At 34.5% G+C, this 25,310-nt stretch overlaps 1 protein-coding gene across 1 annotated transcript; it reads left to right on the forward strand.

The window, feature by feature from the left end:
* Nucleotides 1-330: 330 nt before the first annotated feature.
* TEX26 (testis expressed 26) lies at nucleotides 331-24,223 on the forward strand. The gene is made up of 5 exons (XM_049778459.1): nucleotides 331-386; nucleotides 2,343-2,424; nucleotides 14,619-14,769; nucleotides 22,985-23,158; nucleotides 24,135-24,223. The coding sequence occupies exons 1-5, from the start codon at nucleotides 331-333 to the stop codon at nucleotides 24,221-24,223; spliced, it is 552 nt and encodes a 183-aa protein (XP_049634416.1).
* Nucleotides 24,224-25,310: the final 1,087 nt, after the last annotated feature.

The following is a 25,310-nucleotide window of genomic DNA, read 5'->3' on the forward strand; positions in this document are numbered from 1 at the left end:
TGTAGTTTGAATAAAATGCTTTAAAACATGTAGTGATTCCCACTAAAGCCTGAGGAGACAAAGGTAATGTCACTTCTTAGAGTGTAAGATCAAAGAGTAGACTGAAGAGTCTAGAGCAGGGGTCTCAAACTCGCGGCCCTCCGTAAAACATTTTGTGGCCTTGCCCTAGAAAAATCTTTTATTGTTTTGTTTTGTTTTAGTTGTTTGGGTCAAACCCCCCAATATTCATGACTTACTACTGACTTTTCACTCAAGGATCACCCGACTTTGCCTCCTGCGGCTCCCAGGTAAATTGAGTTGGAGACCCCTGGTCTAAAGAGAGGACCAGCAATGGCCAAGACTGGCATTGGACTGAGATCCTCTCTGGATGAAGGGCAACTCAATCAGTGAGGAATTAGCAGTATTTATTTAGTCACAAAGAAGCAGGTCCAGCTGCCCACTCAAATCTCGGGGCCCATTCAATGAACAACATAACTGGGTAGGGAGATGTGAGGAGATGAACAATAAGAAGTGTATAGATGGCAAAAAAGGAAATACTTACTCGGGCTCTATATACCAAAGACATTTGAATTTTAAGATTATATAGAAAATAAAGACATAGATGAGAAAAATACCTTATAAAAATTGTTTATAGGCATGTGAACAAAGACAGGCTAAAGAGATGACTATAGTACTCACCCGTGTAAAGATGAAGTGACCAATCTCAGATTTTAGGTTATTCAAACATTTCATCTCATGTTAGTGAAATGTAAAAGAAAAAAAAAATCAAATGATATCCAGGTACTCCAAGAAATGAAGAATGAAAGAACACATTAACTTTGTAACATGTATTCCTGGTAGAGAGAGCAGATTTGTTGCTAGTATTTAACCTGATGGTGCACTCTCAATCCTTCTGGATGTGACATGGAGTTATTTGCATAGGTGATCTCTTCTTTCCAGTAGTGGCACATCCTTCATTTGACTTGCAGAATGTCATATGCCCCTAGTGTTTCTCTTTCCTCACCAAATGCTCTTTTCAGCCTCTATCACTGGCTCCTTCATTTCCCTAACTTTGATGTCAGCATGTCCTTGGTTTTGGTCTTTGTAGTTTATCACCTCTAGTTATATCCCCTCCTTTGTTGCTCTTACTGGCCCTGACATCTAAACAGTCAAACCTTATAATCATTACAAGAAATGAATGAGTACTACAGAAGATGTATTGGAGGGGCTTCCAAAAAGAAAGTTAAGAGATAGGAGAAAAGGACACTTTGTGTAATATGAACATATTTTTGTAAAATAGGTTTTGTAAAAAAATAAGTAATATTCAATATGTCAATGTCTTTATATGTATATATAAATCTCTATGTGATTATATCAGTAGGCATAAAAGTATAGAAATAAACTGACGTATTATGTTAATAAGAATTGCAACAAACTAAGAAAACAGAAGGTGTTTAGGATAAATCTAATGTTTAAGATCATTCTTGATTTAAGATCAAATAGTCAATTCAAATATGATGCATGGCTTCCACAATAACATGGGGAATCTGGGTTATTATGTTAAGTGAAAAAAAAAGTGGGAGAATTTCTGAACTCATTCTTGCCTAGAATATAAAGTACCATAAATATCTGACTTGGGAGACTTGAGAAAAATAACTCTAACACTGAAAACTGGATACCAAAGAAAAGGAAAGATAGTGTATATGAGGACTGGGCAGAAGGGATCACTAGAAATTTGGTGTGGAACTTATATTTACAAAGGTGTGAAGCTGTACTTGGAAAAATTTATAGCTTTATAAACCAATGTTAAATTAATAAAATGTGTTTAAGCATATAAAACTATTGAAAAAATAAATCTAAGATATAGCCACAAAATTTGGTCTATAAAACAGTAGTAGTGAGCATTATAAGATAATAGAATTTCAAATGAGCTTTTTGCTTTATATACTTTCTTTTTTCTTTTGAGGTCACACCTGGTAAGTCTTTAGGACTACCTCCAGCTCAGCGCTTTTGGGCTTCTCCTCAGAGTTCTTAGGAGAACGTGATATACCAGGGATTGAACCCTGACTTCCTATATAAAAAAGAATATACTTTTGTTATTTTACCAGCTCTCTACTTTATAGTTTCATGTATTTCTTGTAGGAGTTCTCAAAAATATGTAGACAAATTTTAATTTGGGAAAGATACTTAGATAATTGAACTTTCTCTCTTATCAGAGACCACACTACAATAGACCATAAGATTTTTAGAGTCTAAATCCTACCCAAAATGTTTTTCTCTTGCAAAATAATTTTAATTATTAAAACATTTGATCAAACTGTGTACTTCTGCCACATTTCTAAATGTGTTGTTACCTTCTGCAGGGCATGTCAACTGGGATTCCTATACCACCACGATGAGGAGAGCATTTACTCCCAAAACAGCACAAGTGCCCACTCTAATTCGGTAAATCTATATCTGAGCCTGATTGTTGTACACACTTTAATCTTGTCACATGCTTTTTGTTATTTAGAATTTAAAGCCCTATAAAGAATAATCAGAATAGGCATATAAAATATGCACAGTATTTTCCAAGCATAGAGAAGCACTTCCCTATTCAAAAATATCCAAATCTCCTATTGGAAAAACCAATAAATTTAACACCTAAATTATTTATGACACTGTAAATTATGTTTTTGTTTTCTTGGAGGGACTATTCCTAGCAGTGTTCAGATGGTCTAGAATTACTCTCATTTGATACTTAGACTAGTGTTCTTTGGGTTATCCTGGTAGTGCTAAGTAATTCAATATATTATTCAGGCAATGGCAAAAGAACGAACAATTATTAGTTCTGCCACCAATACATGTCTTAGAAAAAGGCCACACAGTCTACTCTCCCTGACTTCTCTGACTTCACTCCTCCAGTTGTTGCTTCCTAAGGCAACACTGACTTGCAAATTCCCTCTCATTCCTCCTGAGTGGAGGATGGAGTGAATTCCCATTAATGTATCAGCAGCCTCTCTTAACTCACTGATGGGTAGCAAATGGCACTAGTAAAGGAAAGTCATTTTCCATGCATCCTAGAGAAGCCTGAGTTCACTGTGAGAATTGTTTCCAATGAGCAAAGACTTTTCCTTAAAAGATCAAGTTACTGAGAAGTCAGAGTATTCCAAGATTGTGGCTGTAGGATTAGGTAAAGTGGGTTTCAATCTTGGAACTCTTTCTGCCTCATGTATTCGTTATCTTAGGAGCATCATACATAAGGCATATATCACTCAGCTTTCTAGTCCTTGAAGTGTGAGGATGAAATAATTGTTCTACAGAGGACAAAAATGAAAGCACTAGTACACTAACTAGCATTGAAGAATTACTCAATATTTCATTTATTTCACCCAATATAATATATGATAGACTTCAAAACTGTGCAAGGCTGCAGATTCCTGATTTCCAGGTTATTGGCTTTGCCACCAAGGCACATTAAGTTCTCTAAACTGGGAGATTTATCACCTGACAGTAAAGATTACTCAAGCTTCTCAGACAGGAACAGTTGCCTGCAGAAGAAACACTTGAGCTAAGAGCCAGAAACAAATGGGTATTTAGCGACTAGGTCAATGGTCTTCAGATTCAAGCATTTTTTAATTTTGTTGAGAAAAATTTGTCATAAATTTAAATAATTAAAAATATAAAAACTCCCAACTCACCCTAAATATTGACATTTTAATTTAACATAAAAAAGCTATTTCTTTAAATATAAGTTATGGATAAATATAAGCAGTTTATCACATTGATATCCACTGTGATCAAAGTCCTTGTGATAGATAATCTATTACTTTCCATTTTGTTCTTGAGTTTTTTCTCCCCACTATTCTGGCCTCACTGAATTTTATCCTGCTGTGTTTGAAAGCAAGTTATTGATCACTCCATTATATTTGTTTGCAACTATTTTAGCAAATTAATTGAAATTAATTTTTAAACATGTTAATGTTGCCTTCAGTGTTAAATTATCACAATTATTTTAGTACACAGTTTCCCAAAGTAATAAGCACATTGAAATATAAATAATTTCTAAGTACAAGCCTACTTTTTGCAACAATACTTTAATGAGGTAAATGGGGCTATTTTTTTTGTTATTTTGGGGGGTGTCACACCCGGCAGCGCTCAGGGGTTACTCCTGGCTCTACGGACAGAAATCACTCCTGGCAGGCTCAGGGGATTATATGGGATGCCAGGATTAGAACCACCATCCTCCTGCATGCAAGGCAAATGCCCTACCTCCATGAAATGGAGCTATTTTGATTTAGATTAGTCTATTCAATCTGATGATTATTATTTTTACAATGAGACTGCATTGATCAACATTTTATTCTCATTCAGTATTGGAAAATGATGTTTTTTCAGAAATATATCTATTTATTCTAGGTTCTCTAGCTTAACTGAGTACAGTTGCTCATAATAAGCTCTCATGATGTCTTGCATTTCTTGGGGTTCTGTTGTAATCTTTTCCCTTTCATTTCTGATTTATTTGAGTATTTCCCCCTTTTTTGTGAGTCTTGCCAGTGGTTTGTCTGTTTATTCTCTTAAACTGGTGAAGGGAGGTATTCTGCTTATGACTGAAACCTAACAATGAACATGCTTGTAATCATAGTGCTTAAATAAAGTTTATAAAAACAAACAAACAAAACAAATAAACAAACAAAAAACAGCTCCTGGTCTGATCAATTCTTTGTATTGTTTTCTTTGTTTCTATATTGTTGATTTCTGCTCTGTTTTTTTTTTTCTTCTGCTTGTGTTTGGGTTCCTTTGCTGTTGGTGTGCCTTTAGGTTGATGATTGTGTCTTTTATGCTGAGTTTCCCCATAATTACTCCTTTTTCTGTGTCCCACAGAGTTTGGCAATTTGTTTTTTCATTATTATTCAGCTCAAGAAATCTCTATTTCTTCCTTGATTTTCTCTTTCATGCAGCTGTTGTTGAGCAGTGAGCTGTTTAGTCTCCAGGTGTTAGATTTTTTCCACATCTTTTTTATCTCTTGATCAATTCTGATTTCTGTGGCATTATGGTTTAATAGGGTACTTGGTATAATTTATATATTTGTGAATTTATGTAGGTTAGACTTATTTCCTAGAATATGGTTTATCCTAGAGAAGGTTCCAGGTGCACTTGAAAAGAATGTGTATTCAGATTTTTGAGGATGAAAGGCACAGTATAGATCTACTTAGACCTAGTAATTCTAGTTTCTCATTTAGGTTCTATGTCTTTGGTAGTGTTCTTCCTAGTGGATCTGTCTAGTGGCAATAATGATGTGTTGAAATCTCCCACCACTATCATATTTCCATCCATATGTTTCTCTAGGTTTGTGAGCAAATGCCTTACATATTTTGCTGATTCTACATTTTGTGCATAAATGTTGATCAGAGTTAGTACTTCTTGGCCTGATCAACAAGTAGTGTCCATCTTCATCTCTACATACTTTTTTAAAGTTGAATGCCATTTGGTCTGATATAATTATGGCCATTTCATCCTGTGTCTATTCTCAACTTTTAAGTGTTTCCTGCAGACAGTAGATGGTTGGGTTTTGTTTCCTGATCCAACTCACTGCTCTGTACCTTTTGATGAGAGAGTTTAGTCCATTGACCTTTAAGAAAACTATTGGGGACCGGAGAGATAGGATAGAAAGGGAAGAAAGAGAGAGAAAGGAAGGAAGGAAGGAAGGAAGGAAGGAAGGAAGGAAGGAAGGAAGGAAGGAAGGAAGGAAGGAAGGAAGGAAGGAAGGAAGGAAGGAAGGAAGGAAGGAAGGAAGGAAGGAAGGAAGGAGGGAGGGAGGGAGGAAAGGAAGGAAAGGAAGGGAAGGAAGGGAAGGAAGGGAAGGAAGGGAAGGAAGGGAAGGAAGGAAGGAAGGGAAGGAAGGAAGGAAGGGAAGGAAAAAGGAAGGAAGGAAGGAAAGAAAGGAAAGGAAGGAAAGGAAGGAAAGGAAGGAAAGAAAAGAAAAAAGAAAAGAAAAGAAAGAAAGAAAGAAAGAAAAAGAAAGAAAGAAAGAAAGAGAGAGAAAGAAAGAAAGAAAGAAAGAAAGAAAGAAAGAAAGAAAAAGAAAGAAAGAAAGAAAGTAAGAAAGAAAGAAGAAAGAAAAAAGAAAGAAAGAAAGAAAGAAAAAGAGGAAGAAAGAAAGAAAGAAATAGAAAGAAAGAAAGAAAGAAAGAAGAAAGAAGAAAGAAAGAAAGAAAAAACGAAAGAAAGAAAGAAGAAAGAAAGAAAGGAAGAGAAAGAAGAGAGAAATAAAGATAGAAAAAGAAAGAAAGAAAAAGAAAAAGAAAGGAAGGAGGAAGGAAGGGAAGGGAAGGGAGGAAGGGAAGGGAGGGAAGGAAAGAAAGAAAGAAAGAAAGAAAGAAAGAAAGAAAGAAAGAAAGAAAAAGAAAGAAAGAAAGAAAGAAAGAAAGAAAAAAGAAAGAAAGAGAAAGAAAAAGAGAGAGAGAAAGAAAGAAAGAATGAAAGAATGAAAGAAAGAAGAAAGACAGAAAGAAAGAAAGAAAGAAAGAAAGAAAGAAAGAAAGAAAGAGAAAGAAAGAAAGAAAAAGAAAGAAAGAAAGAAAGAAAGAAAGAAAGAAAAGAGAAAGAAAGAAAGAAAGAAAGAAAAGAAAGAAAGAAAGAAAGAAAGAAAGAAAGAAAGAAAGAAAGAAAGAAAAAAAAAGAAAGAAAGAAAGAAAGAAAGAAAGAAAGAAAGAAAGAAAGAAAGAAGAAAGAAAAGAAAGAAAGAAAGAAAGAAAAGAAAAGAAAAAGAACAATACACTTTTGCTAGAGGCAGGTGGTTAGAAGGAAACTTGGCAGTGGGAATTCTGCATTGGTAAAGAATGTTATATATTGTGTAACTGAAACTCAACCATCGACAATTTTGTATCTGTAAAAAATACCCAACTCTATCTGAAAAAAAAAAAAAACCTTGTAAACACAATATTTAAATAAAGTAATTTAAAAAAAGAATTTTGTGGTGCTAGGGATTACACAGGCATTCCCCAGTAGTTCTTGGAGTGCCTCTGGGTCTAGCATATACTTCCATTAAATACTTTTCAATGTGAAACAAAAATTGCCATATTAAGATATATCACATTATGGAGTTATGTAAATAATAATCACATGCCTTATTCAATAACTAAACAAGTCAGAATAACCAAAAATTATTAGTCTCATCCTATGAAACTTAAAATAGTTCTTAACCTCAAACACTAATTCAGTTATATTTAAAAGAATCAGCATTCCCACCCTATGATGATTCATCTACTCAGAGATATTTTTCTTCCTACCTGGGGAGTAACATAATTTTTTAGTTAAAACAATTAAAGATGCATTTTAAATATTGGGAACGGAGGTCGCTTTAAGTACTCTATATTCACTGCTTTTTTTCTGAGCCATCTTCTTGAAGGAAGTGAACATTTTTATTGTTAAGAGATGGAAAACTAGACCTTATTATCAGTCATATTGTGCTCTCAATGCTTAATATTCCCCCCTTACCTATGGGATATTTTTAAAGACTCCTCAAAAATAGATATCTGAAAATATAGATACCAATCCTATGTTTTTACTTATACAAACAATTATAATAGATTTCATTATGCATTAGGCACAAAAGAGATCAATAGCAATAACTTATACAACAATATAACAATTATAACAATATACATAAGCAAAAGGTTTTATTTCAGACCCTGATTGATGGAGATAACTTAAAGCAAAAAAAGCAAAACACCGAATCTCCCCTACCCAGGATATAAGCCCTAGTCCCTATATTCTATGCGATTCAAAAGTATCTCTCAGAGCCTAGCCAGGACCTTGAATGGATCACTGGAAAAAGAAACCATGATGCACATACACAATGGAATACTATTTGGTCATAAGAAATGATAAAATTATGCAATTTTCTGCAATATGAATGGATCTATAGAGTAGCATATTGAGTAAAATCAGTCAGAGAGTAGTAGATTCAGAGTGATCTCTCACTTTATATGTGGAATATGAAGAAATGTCATAGAATTATATCAAATGTCCAATGGCAGTTTGAAACAACCAACAGGAGCTCAGGTCTTCATTCAGGAGGAAGCTTATTTATCACTGGGCTGAGGATATAAAGGATAAGTTCGGTAGGAGAACACTAGGACAATACTGAAAAAGAAATAAGCCTGCCACAGAGGCAGGCTGGGGAGCAGGAGGGAAACTGGATATGCTGCTGAAGACTAGTGGCCTTGGTGAAGAAATTAGTATTGGAACATTGTACACATAAAAATCAATCATAAAAATCTTTGTGACTGCAATTAACAATGGCTCATTAAAAATAAATTAATTAAAAATAAAGATACACAGTGAAGTAGCAACAAAGGCAAACCAAGGGAGAACTGGTCCACATAATTGAATTGGTGGGATGAAAGGAGAGGGGTACTTTGGAGAAGGAGATGGGTACATTGGTTATAGGTGTGGTGTTGGAATCATGATTAATAATATTGCAAACCATTAAATCTCAATTAAAATGTTAAAAATATGAAGATATATGGAGTAAATGTACAACAGTACACCCTGAAAATTCATGGAATTTGGCTTTAAGTTTGTTTCCCTTAAATTACTTTGACAATTTTCCCCTCCTTTACCTACAGTGTAGTGACATATTCTGAGATGAAAGAGACCTTCCTGAAATACTGTCTAAAGCAGGGTAGGGAAGTAAGGGATGGAATAGAAGGAACACACTGGGATATGCAGATTGTTCTCAGGCAGATACATGTCGGGGAAGAGGTTGTTAAGAAATGGAAATCTGAACACAGGTTCCTTAATGACTATTTGAACTGTATTCTCTTAATAATATCCACATACCTTTATTTCAGTTTTACTTAGAATACTTAGAATTGTCTGACTATACAATTGCATGACAAGTGGAATAGCATCAATGAGATGTAACTCACTTTCCAGATATTTGGCCTCTCATAGACATAATCGGAATCTAATCCAACCCTCTTTTAAAAAAAATTAAAGATGACAGACATTTCCCTGGAGATAACATAGAGATAACCAGAAGAGGCATATGAAAAAATGTTCATTGTCACTTATGATCAGGGAAATGCAAATCAAACAATAATGAGATATCACCTCACGCCACTGAGAGTGGTTATATCAAGACTGTAAACAATCAGTGTATTTGGGAACATGGTGAAAAAACAATGATCATTCACTGTTAGTAGGAATATCATCTGCTTTAGTCTCAGTGGAAAACAGTATGAAGACATCTTTAAAACTGAGAATCGGGGCCAGAAAGATAGCATGGAGGTAGGGCATTTGCCTTGTATGCAGAAGGACAGTGGTTTGAATTCCAGCATTCCATATGGTCCCCCGAGCCTGCCAGGAGCGATTTCTGAGTGCAGAGCCAGGAGTAACCCCTGAGTGCTGCCGGGTGTGACCCAAAAAACCAACCCCCCCAAAAAATAACCCACAACTGAAACAACTGAGAATCATGCTTTCTTATGTATGACCCTGAAATCTCATGTCTTGGCATTTATCCAAGAACATACAGTTTGAAAAGACATATGCATACCCATGTTTATTTCAATAGTGAACAATACAGTACACTAGCCAGAATTATGGAAATAATCCCAACATGGATAAAGAGATCATAGCACACTTGCATAGTGGAATGCTACCTAAGTAATGAAAGAGAAAATCTGCAATTTGCTACAATTTGGGTGAAACCAGAGGGCATCATGTTAAGCAAAGTAATAAGAGGAAGGAAGACAAATACCAGTTGATATAACTCATCTAATTTTATTTTTTATTTAGTTAATTACATACATGGTGGTATTCCTTGTGGTTCTCATAGAACCATATGTAGTGCTAGGATTAAACCTAGGTTGGCCATGTGTGAGACAAATACCCTACCACCTGTTCTATGTCTCCAGTTCAAGACAAAATATTTTAAATGAACAAGAACTCCTATTACAATTACTCTATCCATCCTCTTTAGCAACAGAAGCACTTGGTTAATATCTCTAATGAACCTTCCTATGGGGTATTGTTTTTAATAAATTCCAGTTATAACAGCCAATCTGTTGTAATTATAATTTTATTCATATTTTAAAGGATAAAACTTCTTTAGAATAAATAATAAAAATCTATTTCCATTTTTATAAATTTATTATCTATAGCCAAATAAGCAAGTGATTCAAAATTGAATCCAAGTAATGTGTACATGTTATATTTGTACATGTCATCTGAGTACACATTATATTTGTTGTTATGTGGTTATTTGGTTACCATTTCTTATCTTTTAAATCTACAGATTTCCCTTCTTTTATTCTTTGTTTAATATTCATTATCTTTGTTAAAAATCACTATCCTGTACTTATCTGGTTTCATTCAATTCATATCATTTAAAAATATTCCCCTTTCATATATTTTTCTATACTTGATGTCCAAAAACTTTCATACTGATTATAAGCTTAGGACTTTGTTTGATGAGAGTACTGTGAATACTCATCTAGAGACTATCTTTTTTATAAATAATTTTATTGAGACCAATGTGAATTACAAATCTTTCACAGTGATATTTAAGGTACACTGTGACAGTGAATTAGGGCAATTCTCACCACCAGTGATGCCCTCCCTCTGCCACCTGTTCCCAGCATGTTTCCACATACTCCACCCTAAGCCCCCTGGGCTGCTAGTGTAATAGGTCCCTTTTGTGTATAGCTTGTTGTAGCTTGGGTCTCTTGATTTTATTGTCATTGACTTTGGGTTAGATATTTATGTCTGACCATTTTTTAATTTCCACTCTGTGCTCCTGAGACCTCTTGGGCCTGAGTATACCATCCACATTTTTATTTGAGCTGTGAAAGGTGACTGCTAATTATTGTCTTAATAACAGTTTTGTTATTAGGGCCTTGTGAACAAGTGATATCCTTTTAACATTCTTAGAAAGAATCTTTCTTCAACAAATATTTATTTAGTTACTCCTAAAAGACTATTTATCTAGTAAAACACTCATCTCTCTAGCAATAAATTTTTTTAAGATAATAAACTTTAGTCTATTCTTTTAATTACATTTTAGCCTTCCTGTACTTTAGTTGAGAGTTATCCTAACATACAGGACTTTTTTCTAGGGCAATCTGAGAATTAAGTTATTTCTATAATTTCCCTACATACGTCAATCTTAAAAAATGTAACAAATAAGATTATTTGACAATTGAACTGTTATTCGGATTTGTCATTTAATCCCTAACTTTATTTTTTTGTTTTTTTTTTTTTCTCTATGAAAAAAATGTATGAGAAGTTTGGGAAATGCATAATCACTTAATGATCCTCTTCATAATAAGACACTGTACAATGATGAGTATGTTTGGAAACCATATTCTAAAGAAGCTTCATTGAGACCTGTGTTCTCAAAAGGAGCCATATACTACAATATTCGTCCTAGTAATGTAAGCTATATCTGCATATGTGCTGAATTAAATACTATATCAATAGCTCACAAAAGTAAAAAATACATATTCCAAAGAATGTTTAACTTCTATAGGCCTGGTTCTTTATTAGATTATTTATTGATAATTATTGTATTTATTTCCAACTACTTCCCCATACTGTAGGTTGCTGTTTCTTTGATTTTTAAAAAACAAATTTAAATGGCATGAAATTTATTTCAACATGAGCCATTCGCTACTAGAAACATAGCCATGATATTGTGTTATCTCTATTTCATTCAAAACATTATCATTCTAAAAGGAAACATCAAGCTGATGAAGAAATTGCTCCATTCTCCTTCTCTGGCAACTATCAACCTCCTTTCTATCTCTCTTCATGAATTATTGTGGTTGTTTTATATGCAGAATCATACAAAACTTGACATATTGTCTATTTTTCACCTAACAATGTTCCTGAGGTGTATTTATGTTGCAGTTTTATCAGAAATTTATTCTGTTTGAGGGTTGTATTATATTTTATTGTATTTTATATCACAGATTTTATATACTTATTCACTGATAAACATTTTGGATGTTTTTTTTTTGTCTACTATGAATATTGTTACTGTGAAGAGTTATGTTAAAGTAGTGAAGGCTGCTTATCATTTCTTTGACTTATCCTAGAACAATATTTTTCAACATTTTACTGACCATGGTCTTCTGATCATTCCTTCCTGTACCTCTCCCCTCCTATAGTTGGCCTCCTGAACTCATGCCATGGCCCCCTATTTATGCCTTTAACTCCTGTGCTCCCCTTCTAATACCTGGGGCCTACATGGGGCCATGTAGCCTCAGTTGAGAAACACCATTCTCAAATGCATAAAACATCTATCAAAAATGATTAGGCCTTTGTCAAAATTAAAAAGATACTGACCAGTTAGGTCAGAGAAGAAACCACTATGACAATGGAAGGTGGAAAATTATCACTCTGGACAAGAGCTGGTTAACCTAAAGGAGATAAAGTGATAGGCATGGTGCCCCTTCAGTAACAATATTGCAAACTACAGTGTCTAAAAAAATGTAGAAAGAGAGAAAAAAAATGTTTTCCCCATGCAGGAGGGCAGGTGGAAACTGGGGCCATAGGTGGTGGTAGATATACACTGAAAAATGGTGTTGTAAATTGTATGACTGAAATTCAATCATGAACAACTTTGTAAGTTTGAGGAAAAATAACTGTATTATGAACAACCTCTAACCACAGTGCTTAAACAAAGCAATTAAAAATGAATAAAGAGATGCTCAAAGACCTAAGATGAGATCATTTGAATTGCAACGAGAATGGTATATATATATACATATATTTATACATAAATATATAAATGTACTTATACGTACACAACTACATGTATATACAGTGAATTGAGGCACATCAATTATGCCTAAATCAGTAAGCTCTCTTTGGAAATAGAGGCATATTCAAAGAAGATAGGAAATTAAATTTACCTTAAACATGGACAAAGGAAAAAAAAAGAACAAGTTCTTTCTCCCTGCTTTTTTATTATGAAAATGGTGCTGACAAACTAAACGGCAGAGATGGAAACTTGCTTCTCAGTAAATATAGTCTAATAATAAATCGAATAAACTTGATAGAATTAGAATATCCCACCTTTGTTTCTATTAGTTAGCACTAAACATCAGTACCTATTAGTTACAAAAAGTAAAACAACTTTATCAAATACCACCTCTATCCTTGTCAATGGGATGTAGTGTAAGGCACACTCAATCTAGCTGCCAGTTTGTAGAAAATAAATAGAAAATAATTTCTTAAACTAAGAAACTAGATCAACTATACAATAAGCAGTCAACAAAATACATTCTATAGGGTGTTCCATACTTCAAACAGCTTGGAAATTAGTGATAAACTGAGAAGGATAGAGAGGATGAAAAGGGAACCTGAAGATTAACAGACACATAAAATAAAATTACAAAATAAAATAATGTTTTGTTTTGGGGGCCACACTCTGTGATGCTCAGGGATTACTCCTGGCTCTGTGCTCAGAAATCGCTCCTGGCTTAGGGGACCATATGGGACGCTGGGGGTCGGAACCATTGTCTGTACTAGGTCAGCCACATGCAAGGCAAATGCCCTACTGCTGCAGCACTACTCCAGTCCCAATAAAACAATGTTTTAATAGACAAAATTTTTGACAGAGGAGTTATGTAACTAAATGGGGGGACTCAATGTAAAATAAAGCAAAAATATCTTAGCAACTAGAAAGAAGAGTAGAATATAAAAGAAGGCATTTGGAGGTGTATGGTTTTTTATTCCATTTTAGGGTCACAGACAACAGTACTCAGAGGTCACTCCTGGTTTCATACTCAGGAATTAAACCTGAAAGACTCAGGATCATATGGAGTGCTGGAAATTTTACCCAAAAAGGTTTCTTTCTATTTTTATTGATCAGAACAAAAGATAACAAGCATTTGGATACTGATGCCAACTATTCTGAGCAAAATAAATAAAGTTGCAAGAGAGTAGCAGGTTCATTGGCTGGAGCAAACAGAAGACTATGGTTCTGGTACAATACTAAGCTGAGTCTCTTTAGAAAAACATCTGACTTCACCCATCAGAGCTTAAGTGAGTGTAGAGTCATTGATAGTGAAATGACCAGGTGTGTTCTGTAGTTGCTTCAGATGGTTTTGATTTCTTTAAGGTAGGTCACAGGAGAGGGAAGATGGAAACAGAAAGTAAAGCTTTTAGTTTTATCATAGTCTTTGGGGGGCATGACGAGGAGAGAAGAATGTCCTTCCCACTTATCCCATTCTACAGGTTTCTTCCAAGGGTTCTGCATGGTAGGTAAGTATTGCTTGGGTGGGGATTGCCAAGGGAAATCATAGCTTCTCTGCTCTCTCTCTGCAAATGTAGCTAGAGCTCTTACTCATAGGAACATCTTCACTTAAGGCTTTGTCTAGAAGAGGTTTCTGGTATGAGGAAAAACTTTTTGTAATGAACTTTCATGTAATGCATGAGAATAAAAATATTTTAATGTCTTTAATATATGAAGTCAAAGAAATTGTCAAGAACTTGTATTATAGTAGGCAAACAATGGTGCTCATTGATAAATATCTTAACACAGGATAATGTATGACAACAGAATGTAAAGGACTCAAAAGAATGTGAAGAGACATGTTTTATGAGCCCATAGAAGATTATTGAAAATTGTGTTTTTCTGTTGATAGGACTTTTTTGTTTGGAAACCACTTAAAGAAGAACTAGACAAGACTTACAACCTTTGGAAAGATGATCCTTCCAAGGAAAAAATTAAGAAGGCTATGATGTCAAATATGTTTCTTTCCATCAGTAAGAAAGATTTTGTGGACAGAAAACAAGGTAAATATGTTCATCTCCAACCCCCTTCCCCAGTAACATGCTGAGTACTAGAGTAGCCCTGATAAACAGTACAGGTGTGCTCTCTTTCTTCAAGGAACTCAAAGTATAGAAAGAAAATTAGGTGAGCAGGTTGGCATTGCCAAAGCGATGAACAGGTGCCTGCTGTGGGCAAGGCATACAAGGCTGTGTGCCCTTGGATATGCATAGCACATGCTGTGGGAAGAGAGACCAGGAAACATCTTGTTGGCCTGAGGGACAAAAATAATTTACTAGGCGGAGATGAAAGATTTGGAATTAAATCTGCTGTTTCCAGTTCTTTTGTGTGTGTTATATATATGATATATATAACTTATATAAAATTTTACATGTGAAAATCTGTAGAGAAAGTGAATTAGTGGTTTCTTGGAACTATGTTGTGATAAGGGCATAAGGTACTATCTAAAGACTATGAGCTTCATTTAGAGGTGATGAAATGTTGTAAAATTAACAGATGAAGGTCCTTGAGAGATACTACAATGGATATGGTACTTGCACATGAACATGGCTGACCCAGATTCCCAGCACCTCAAATGGTTTCCAATTCCTTCAAGAGTGATACCTCAGCTAAAAAAAAAAACAGAGTAACTTGAACACCACTGAGTGTGACCCAAATAAACAAAAAAGTAAACAAATAAAAGTGTTGATGGTGATTGTTCATAGTAAAACATCCACTTTAGATAGGTGGATTAATTATCTATATAAACCCTTTTTAAAAATAAGATTAAGAATCCAATACAACCACAGTGCTTAAGTAAAAAATTATTTTAAAAAAGAAAGGTGTTTCAGCTTTTTTTTATCCATTTTAATATCATTTTAATATCATCTTCTTATATGCCCAATGTGAAGGAAACTATTCAGCTACTTTCTCTAGCCTGTCAGTATAACAGTATACTATTTAGATTGTTACAGTTAGGGTCTTTTGATTCTGTTGTTGTTGACATTGACTTGGATATTTAGCTCTGCCCCTTTTTTAAATATCCACTAGTGGACCTGAGACCACTTGTCTCCTGGACTCCATCCTTTCATATTTGGGTTTATTCTCCTCTACTCAGTTTATTGTCTTCTCTTCACTATACTCTGGGGTCACAGGTGTTTGTGACAACTTCCATTTAGACTTCATAGAGTTATTCTAAACACCAGATATAAATGATATAGTTCTTTATTTATTCTTCTTTTGGTTTTCTTTAACATAATATCTTCCAGTTCCATACATGTTGTGACAAATTGCATGCTTTCATCATTCCTTTTAGCTATGTAGTATTCCACTGTATACATGTACCATATCTTCATGATTCACTCTCCATTGTTGGACATCTAGCTTGATTCCAAGTCTTCGCTATTGTACTGAGTACTGCAACAAATAGCAGTGTGCATACATATATCCTTTTAGAGGAATGCTTTTATGTCCTGGGATAAATACCCAAAAAAGGGATCATGGAGTTTCCTGGAAGTTCAATTTTGAGTTACTGAGAACCCTCCATACTGTTTTCCATAGGGGGTTTACCATGCAGCATTCCCACCAGTGTTGGATGAGGGTTCCTTTCCTATGATATCCCCACCAACAGAGATTGTTCCCAGTATTTTTTATATGTACCATCCTCATTGGTGTAAGATAATGTCTCATTGTTGTCTAATAAGTGATGATGAGCATTTTTCCATGTGCCTATTTGGATCAATTTTTAAAAGTCAATAGAGGAGCATATGGAAGAGATTGGGATCTTCCCACTTGATACCCAAATTTTCATTGAGTTCCTTTTTCAGTCCAGTGTCTTACTGCAACCAGCTCCTACTAGCTTGGTATTCCCAAATTCAAAACTACTTCTTCTTAACAGAACAGTGTTTTTTATAGTGCTAATTTTTCTGATACATGAAGTAGGACTCCCACATTAAAAGCATGTGAATTCAAATTTTTGAAGTGTCTCCTCAGCCCAACATGAAATTTTATAAGGACAATAAAAGCACTAGTTGAGAATAACTAGAAATTAATAGTCTCTTTCACCATTTACTACATATTCAGGCAATAGAATGGTTCATATTAATTTTATAGCAATTATGTTTCAAGTTTTTCTTTTGTTCACATATCAGTATTTAATGAGGTCTATTGTGATAAGTACTAAGGTTCAATGAACAATAATACAATATTTACCTACAAAGAAATTTAGAATAAGCCCTTTTTTCTGGGATATTCATCTCTATGTAAAAAAAATTTTTTCTGGGTATTCATCTCTATGTAATTTCATTCTTATCCACAAAACAAGTCTCCAAAGAGTTCATAATTTGGTTCCTAACTTTACATCACTTGCTTACTTACTGCCCTCACCTCCTCCTCCCTTTCCTGACACACATGACAGGCATATTTTATGAACATATTACTTAACTTTTGATTCTGTGTTGACCCTTCACCTAAGCATACCCTTCTTTGTGCCTGCCTTTTAGTTCTTGTCTTCCTTTACTTTCTTTAGTAGAGTGAATCACACTCACTCTGAGATTTTTATTTCTCACACTATTCATAGCACTGATAGTTAAATAGAGTTGGAAGCTTGTTCACTTCTAAATATGTATCTGGCTCCCACTTCTAAAAATTCTATGTCTGAAATAAGGCTCATCACATATATTTGGGAAAATCCTACCAGATAAGTCTGGTGTCTTATCTCTGTAAGAACCATAGTTTCTGTTAAAGCTGTAAGATAACACATTCTATATCTGTTCACCCTGTATGCATATTTTTAATCATGATAGTTTGATATCATCTTAAGGAAGTACCATCAAGAACTACCTTTGACTTTAGCACAAAACATATATAGTAATATTTACTATTAGTTGGTATAGATGTAGTTCAGAATTAAGCAGGAGATCAAATATTTCAACAGAAATTTACATTTTTATAAAGCTATTAGTAATTTGTGGCAATTTATCAGAATAAATCTTATCACATTTGTTCCCTTGTCCTCCATCTAGTAGGGGGGTTGTCATAAAGAATGAGACAAACACATAAGGATACAAACAAATACATGATAGTATAAAATTTGGGATAGCTTGGGCAGCCATCAACAAGTTCAAAGATTGTCCATTTATTCAATACAATATCACATCACAACCCTAGTTCCTAACTTGTGAACAATTTGTATTGTCAAAGTCATTAAAGACTAAAGTCACTAAGCATAAGCTGGGATATTTCTCTTAGTTCATCAGCAGGAAACCCTAAAATATAAAATTTATAACAAATATAAAATATAACAATTATATTCTATTTTTTGCCTATACTGTCCTCTATATCTCAAAGCCCAAAACTGCTTTATTCGATCCTTTTGGGAGACATGCATTTTCTGCTTCATTATATCTTAAATGTCCTAAACTATTTTATTCATGGGACTATCCCAAACTTAGGGATTTGGTTAGGGGGATTATTTTTCCCAGTAATTTACAAAAGCTGAGCAATAAGTGCTATGTATTTTTTGCTTGTTTTGTTTTGGGGCCACACCCGGTGACGCTCAGGGGTTACTCCTGGCTATGCATTCAGAAATCGCTCCTGGCTTGGGGGGCCACATGGGATGCTGTGGGGGTCGAACCACAGTCTATCCTGGGTCAGCTGCGTGCAAGGCAAACGCCCTTCCATTGCTCTAGGGCACCAGCCCTATAAGTACTATTTATTAAAAAATTGTGTCACACACACCAGATGGGCTCTGCCCAGCTACATAGTCCCAAGAAACTAAGACAAACAGATGGATCATCAGTGGGGCCCGTTTATGACTCAGAAGGGTCATTTTTGCACCCAGGTAAGTTAGTCCCAAGAAGCGCATGGCCACAAAGTTTCGAAAGCATTTCTTCCAGTCAATAAGTCACACCACAATACATAATAAACACCTCTAGACTAGAAAGGTCACAGTAGGAAAGCAATGCAGAACTCAACCACATTTAATGAAAAAAGATGGTAGTTCTGAAAGTTCATCCAATATCATCCAGTTTAATCTCTTTCTCTGTTAAGGACTTTAGAGGGTAAATATTGAGAATGTTCAATAAACTCAAAGGAACTAGGGTCTGAGATCCAATAAGACTCAAGAGAGCAGAAATGATAAAATTTCAAACAGAAATTACAAAACTAAAAACCTTGGTAGGCAAAATGATAAACTCACTGAAAGTCCTCAAAGATAGAGGGCCTAATCAATAAACTAATAAACTAAAAGATGAGCTGCTTAATAGCTTCAACCAAGAGCAGAAGATTGAATACTTAACTTAAATGAATGGTTGTCAAGGAAACATTGGGATGAATTCAAGAACAACATAAGAAACATTGGTGTCCCAGAGGACCAGGAAGACAAATTCTATCAAGAACAATCAAAAATATCATTGCTAAGAAGTTTCCAACACTGGAGAGTCCATGTACCACATCCTGGAAGCAAGAACGGTATAAGCTAAAGAACATCCAAAAAAATGCACCATGACAAATCCTAATCAGTATGATAAAAACCACAGATAAAGATAGAGTACTGAAAACAGCAAGGTCAAAGAAGAAAACCACATACAAAGATTTGTACTATTTACAGAAGACTTATCAAAGGCAACCTCAATATCCAAAAACAGTATTGAAATATAGTGAAACTCAATGAAATGAATGCCACACCAAGAACTCTTTCCTCAGCCAGAATCTCAATCATATTTGAAAGAATGATACACAGTTTTCATGGATAATCAACAACTCGGGAACCAGAGGAGTATCAGTCTTATGAGTGGATTTGATTCTACATTAATCAAAAAACCATAACTGAGGAAATATATTACTTCAATATAACCAAACTCAGTTAACACAAACCCATAAAAATTATTATATTCGATGAGGAAAAAAACTAAAAGCCTTTCCTCTAAGATCTAATACAAGACAAAGTTTTCTCCTCTCATCACTTCTATTCAATATAGTACTTGAAGTATTTTCCATACTTGTTGTGCAAGAACATATATTAAGGGAATCCAGATAGAAAAAACAAACTTTCATTATTTGCTGGTGACATGCTACTATATTTGGAAAATCCTAAAGATGCTACAAAAATCTTATAGAAACAATAGATTTGTATATAAAAGTGTCAAGCTACAAAATTAATATACAGAAATCCATTGCTTTTCTATATACAAATAATGAAAGAGAAGAGATATTTAAAAAATAAGTTCATGTATCTCAGAAAATCTAATACCTTGGTATGAACTTTACTAAAGAGGTAAAAGACCCTCGCAAAAAAAAAAAACCCTACAAAATATTGCTTCAAGAAATAAAATAGTCTACAAGGAAATATAAACACGTCCCCTGGATTGGGAACATTACCATGGCAATAATTCCAAAACAATATACAGATTTAGTACAACTTTTATAAGAACACCCATAACATATTTCAAAGAAGTGGATCAAACATTCCTAAAATTTATATAGAAGACTAAACCTCTACAAATAGCTAAAGGAAATATTTTGAAAAGTGTATGGGAGACATCATTTTCTCCAACTTCAAATTACTATAAATTGGAAGTAAATAATACAGCATGATATGGGAATAAAGACAGACTCTCAGATTAATGGAATATACTTGGATATCTTGAGACTAACCCTCAAATTGCATCATCATCATGATATTTGATAAAGAAGCAAAAAATACAAGTATAGCAAGAAAAGCCTATTTAACAAGTGTTGCTGGAAAACTGGTCAGTTACATGCAAAAGTAATAAACTCAAACCTCCTTTTGTGTGTGTGCACAAAAGTAAAATCAAAATGAATTAAAGATCTTGATTTCAGATCTGATACTATAAGTTACATAGAGGAAAACATAGACATAACACTTTATGACATTGAAGCTATTATTTAAGAATAAAACAACACTGACCAAGCAATTGGAAGCAAAGATTAACAAATGCGACTACATTAAACTAAGAAGCTTCTGCACCTCAAAGTAAACAGTGACAAGCATACAAAGACTTCTCATAGATTGAAGGAAACTATATCACTCATCTGATAAGTGGATAATATCTAGTGGATAAGTGGATAATATATATCTAGTATATATATATATATATATATATATATATATATATATATATATGTACTGGCAGAGCTTAATAAGAAAAAATTTCTAACCCCATCAAAAAAAGGGAAGTAAAGGTCAATAGAATCTTCCTTAAAGAAGAAATAGAGATAGTTAAAAGACACATGGAAAAATCCTCTACATCATTGATCATCAGGGAGACACAAATCAAAGCAACTATGAGATATCTTCTCACACCACAGAGACTGGCACCCATCACAATAAAGAAGTACAATCAATGCTGATGGGGATGTGGGGAGAAAGGGACTGTCATTCACTTCTGGTGGGAATGTCAACTGACCCAGCCTTTTTGGAAAACAATATAGCACACTCCTCAAAAAGCTCCCAGATAACCCAGCAGTATTGCTCCTGGGAATATACCCTAGGGATCCAGAAACACAATGCAAAAAAGGCATCTATATTTTCATGTTCTTTGCAGTATTATTCACAGCCAAAATCTGGAAGTGCCCAAGAGCAGATGAGTGGATAAAGAATCTGGTACTATATCATACAATGGAAAATTACAATCTATAAAGAAAAAATGAAGTCATGAAATTTGCTTTTATATAGATGAAAATGGAGAACATCATGCTGAGTGAAATATGTCAGAAGGAGAGGGATAAGATTTGGATGCTGAAAGAAGATAAAGGGTTTGAATGCTGTCCTTCCTTAAAAATATTTTTAAAGCATGATGGCTAAAAGGAAAAGAAAAAAAAACTAAGAGTGAGTGAATGAGGAGTGAGAGTGAGTGAGTGGGTGAGTGAATGAGAGAGTGAGTGAGTGAGTGAGTGAGTGAGTGAGTGAGTGAGTGAGTGAGTGAGTGAGTGAGTGAGTGAGTGAGAGATATGAAAAGTGTTTGCCATAGAGGCAGGTGGTTGGGGAGGGCAGGACAGAACCTGGGGATATTGGTGATGTACTCTAGTGAAAGGATGAATGTTGGAACATCATATGACTGAAACTCAACCACAAACAACTTTGTAACTGTATCTCAGAGTGATTAAATAAAAAAAACTTATTAGAAATTGCTTGACAAAAAAGAATAGTGTGAGATGATTTTTTTCAAAATATCTTTAATGAAATCATAATTTTATGCATTTACCTTATATTCTCCTTGGATATATTATGAGGTCATTGGGAGAGCCATTCAGTCAGTACCCACATCTCCTCCTGGGTAGTCTAAATAAGGAGGCACCATATAGAGAAACAGTTTTAACTGCACTAGTCTAGATGGATATATTTTCAAAATTAATATAAAAATGTCTTGAGTGCCAGTAGATGACATCATAAATTTTTTGATATACAAGATACATTGAATTTTTTGGAAAAGACATATTAAAAACTAATTCGGAACAAAATTGAGCTTTGTATCTATATACATTTATGCTGTTTGAACAATGCTTCTGAATAAAGTTGATATTGTATAATGTGTCCTGTTCCAATCCTGTAAAATTAGGAATGAAATTATTCTAAAGGAAGTAACTTTTATGATTCTTATCTGGAATAGTAGTCCTTGTGCAACCTGACATTTAATCAGTACTTCTTGGTTATTTAAAGGCTATGTATTTAATTAATATTTGTAGGCAAATTTACTTCAAAAATAGTGGTGCTGTTGTTTACTAATGTCAATAATGTTATCAATGTTATTTTTCTTCAGGAAATGCGTATGAAATGTGCTTTTCCAAAACATACTAATAGCTTTTCCAAATAAAAATGTATGATATACAATTAGTTTTGAATAATAATATTCAGCAGATATATAAAGAACATGTATTTACACTAATTGTGTATTATAAATCCATATTTAATCAATTCCCTGACTCGAATGATACCCTTGTCAAATCCAAATTTTTTGACTTTGCTTCTACCTCGTCCAGTGAGCAGAACATAGGGCACTCCTAATAGACACACAATCTAGTCATTAGAAACCGCATCTAATAATTTAAGCTACACTTTCTGTGACTTTCTGACAAAGCAGGAAATCATGCCTTGGTTGAAATAGTCATGAATTCTAAATGCAAAAGTAAAAAGTAAATATAAAAAGGAATGAAAATGTAAAGTTATTTAGAAATAACTTATAAGGACTGATTATTCTTTCACTTATATTCCCATTCCAGATAAGAAGATTAAGGAAAACTGTCAGATGGCTTTAAATTGTAAAACATTAGTTCCGCAGCCTGCACATACTGAATTCCAACAAAATTATAAAATTCCTGCTAAAATTCCTGAGTTTCAGAATTCTAACTCTAAATATGGATGCTCTTCAAGCCTGCCAGCAGCTCAGGGTATAGGTAAATATAACTATTTCTTTTAAAAAATTTTTTTAGATTCTATCTTCCTGCTCCAAGATTCTTCAACACATAACAAACTGGTAGGCAATCTTTATATTTTTTATTTACTATAGCTTAGGTCACATAATTCCAATAGTATTAATGCTTATGATTTTTGATATCCAATTATCACGCTTTTGTAACCTCCATCAATGTCCTTATTGAAAACAGTGTTTAAGGTGCGCTTTAGGGTTTACCAAGATAAGACATTTATAAAAGACAGGTTTTCACTCCATGTTTTAATTATTTTTGTAATAATTTCATGGAATCAGAATCCACACTAAATAAATAGTAATTAGAACAAAATATAAGTGATTTTGATGTTGTCAGGTCCTTATACTTCTATAAATACACATGGACAATGAGAAATAACTGCAGACATCATTGTTCTTCCAAGTCCTTCCAAAGAGACTGAATGCCTGACAAAAGTTTATCAGTGTCTTAGTTGGTCCAAGTCTAAGGAGATAATAGACATTGGGAGCATTTAGCACCCAATGCTAGTTATCACACTCCTCATTTTTAAACACATGCTCCAATGTGGACTGATGTATTTATTTTTAAAAAGTTTTTTAATTAAAATGTATTTTCATAAACCACTAAAAGAGTTCATTTCAGGGGAAAAAAATTCTGACATTGAGGTCAAATTCAACTACTTCCCATCATCTTCAATCACTCCTAGTGGCAGCAGCCATGAGGCCCCAAAGCTTGGAACAACCCAAATTATGAGAGGGGTTGCTTCATTCTATATTCAGTTTTCAAGATCATTATGTCCCAAGGGACTCAGTGCTAGAGAGATAAACTTCAACTCTCTCTCTCTCTCTCTCTCTCTCTCTCTCTCTCTCTCTCTCTCTCTCTCTCTCTCTCTCTCTCTCTCTCTCTCTCTCTCTCTCTCTCTCTCTCTCTCTCTCTCTCTCTCTCTCTCTCTCCCCCCCCCTAGTGCCTGCTGTGCCCTTCAGTCAACTAAGGAATCGAAACCACCTAAAGACGCAGTCTACATACCAAAGTGATTATGGAAAATCTACCTAGATTTTACAACAATTTGAAGTCATACACTCCTGTTAAAGGGCAGGATTGCTTTCAGAATGAATGTTTTCTTAAAAGGTAAATTTATTTACAATTCATTTATATGAGTCAGTTTTTAATGCAAAGGCAGAATATAATGCACTAATGTATGCCAAGTAAAATTTGTTGCTGCTTCCAATCACTGAAAGGTTCAGAAAAATAATTCCTTAAAAAAAATTCCAGGGGCCGGAGACATAGCATGGAGGCAAGGCATGTGCATGCAGAAGGTCTGTGGTTCAAATCCCGGTATCCCATTTGGTCCCCTGAGCCTTCCAGGAGCGATTTCAGATCATAGAACCAGAAGTAATCCCTGAGCCCTGAGCCCTGCCGATGTGGCCCCAAAACAAACAAACAAACAAACAAACAAAAATAGACCAGAGTTTAGTGCAAAACTAAAAAAGAATTTTTTTCTTAAAAGACTATCTGCTTACTCACCGCAAAAGACCTGTTCAGTTTTTACCTCATTTCTCATCTTAAGTTTGCCCATGGTTAAATTGCTCCAATATGACTTCTTTTTCTATTACAGCTAATTGATTTCTCTATTTAGTTTATACACTACCTCATAGTCTTGTTTTATTTTGTTCAATCTTTATTTTCTGTTTGTTGGTATTTCTTTTGTGACAAAATGCTTCAAATACATTAGAATCTTCATGTATCACACATCCTCATAAAGAGAACATGACATTGTGGACTCAGTTTAGGGCTTGGGAATAGGAATCAGTTAGAGGAGCACCTTAGGACAATTAGAATTTTGAGCATGTATGAAAATCCTTATCAGGGAATTAAACATCTGCTATTCAACATTCAATGCTAGATATCACACTTTCTATTTGGGCCACACCCAGCAGCACTCAGGGGTTACTCCTGACTGTGCTCAGAAATTGCTCCTAGCAGGCACGGGGGACCACATAGGATGCTGGGATTTGAAGCAGCATTGGTCCTGAATCAAATGCTTGCAAGGTAAATGCCCTACCACTGTACTATCTCTCCAGCCTGACACTCTCCATTTTTTAAATACATGCTCCAATGTAGACTAGCATATTTATTTTAA

Source organism: Suncus etruscus, chromosome 8 (genome assembly GCF_024139225.1).
Source record: "Suncus etruscus isolate mSunEtr1 chromosome 8, mSunEtr1.pri.cur, whole genome shotgun sequence".
NCBI classification, from domain to species: domain Eukaryota; kingdom Metazoa; phylum Chordata; class Mammalia; order Eulipotyphla; family Soricidae; genus Suncus; species Suncus etruscus.

Excerpts from the sequence above, each read along its gene's own strand:
- TEX26 (XM_049778459.1), top strand. The coding sequence starts at position 331 with ATGGCCAAGACTGGCATTGGACTGAGATCCTCTCTGGATGAAGGGCAA. Across the intron at positions 2,425-14,618 it reads CAAGTGCCCACTCTAATTCG|GACTTTTTTGTTTGGAAACC; the intron begins GTAAATCTATAT and ends TTCTGTTGATAG. Across the intron at positions 14,770-22,984 it reads TTTTGTGGACAGAAAACAAG|ATAAGAAGATTAAGGAAAAC; the intron begins GTAAATATGTTC and ends TTCCCATTCCAG.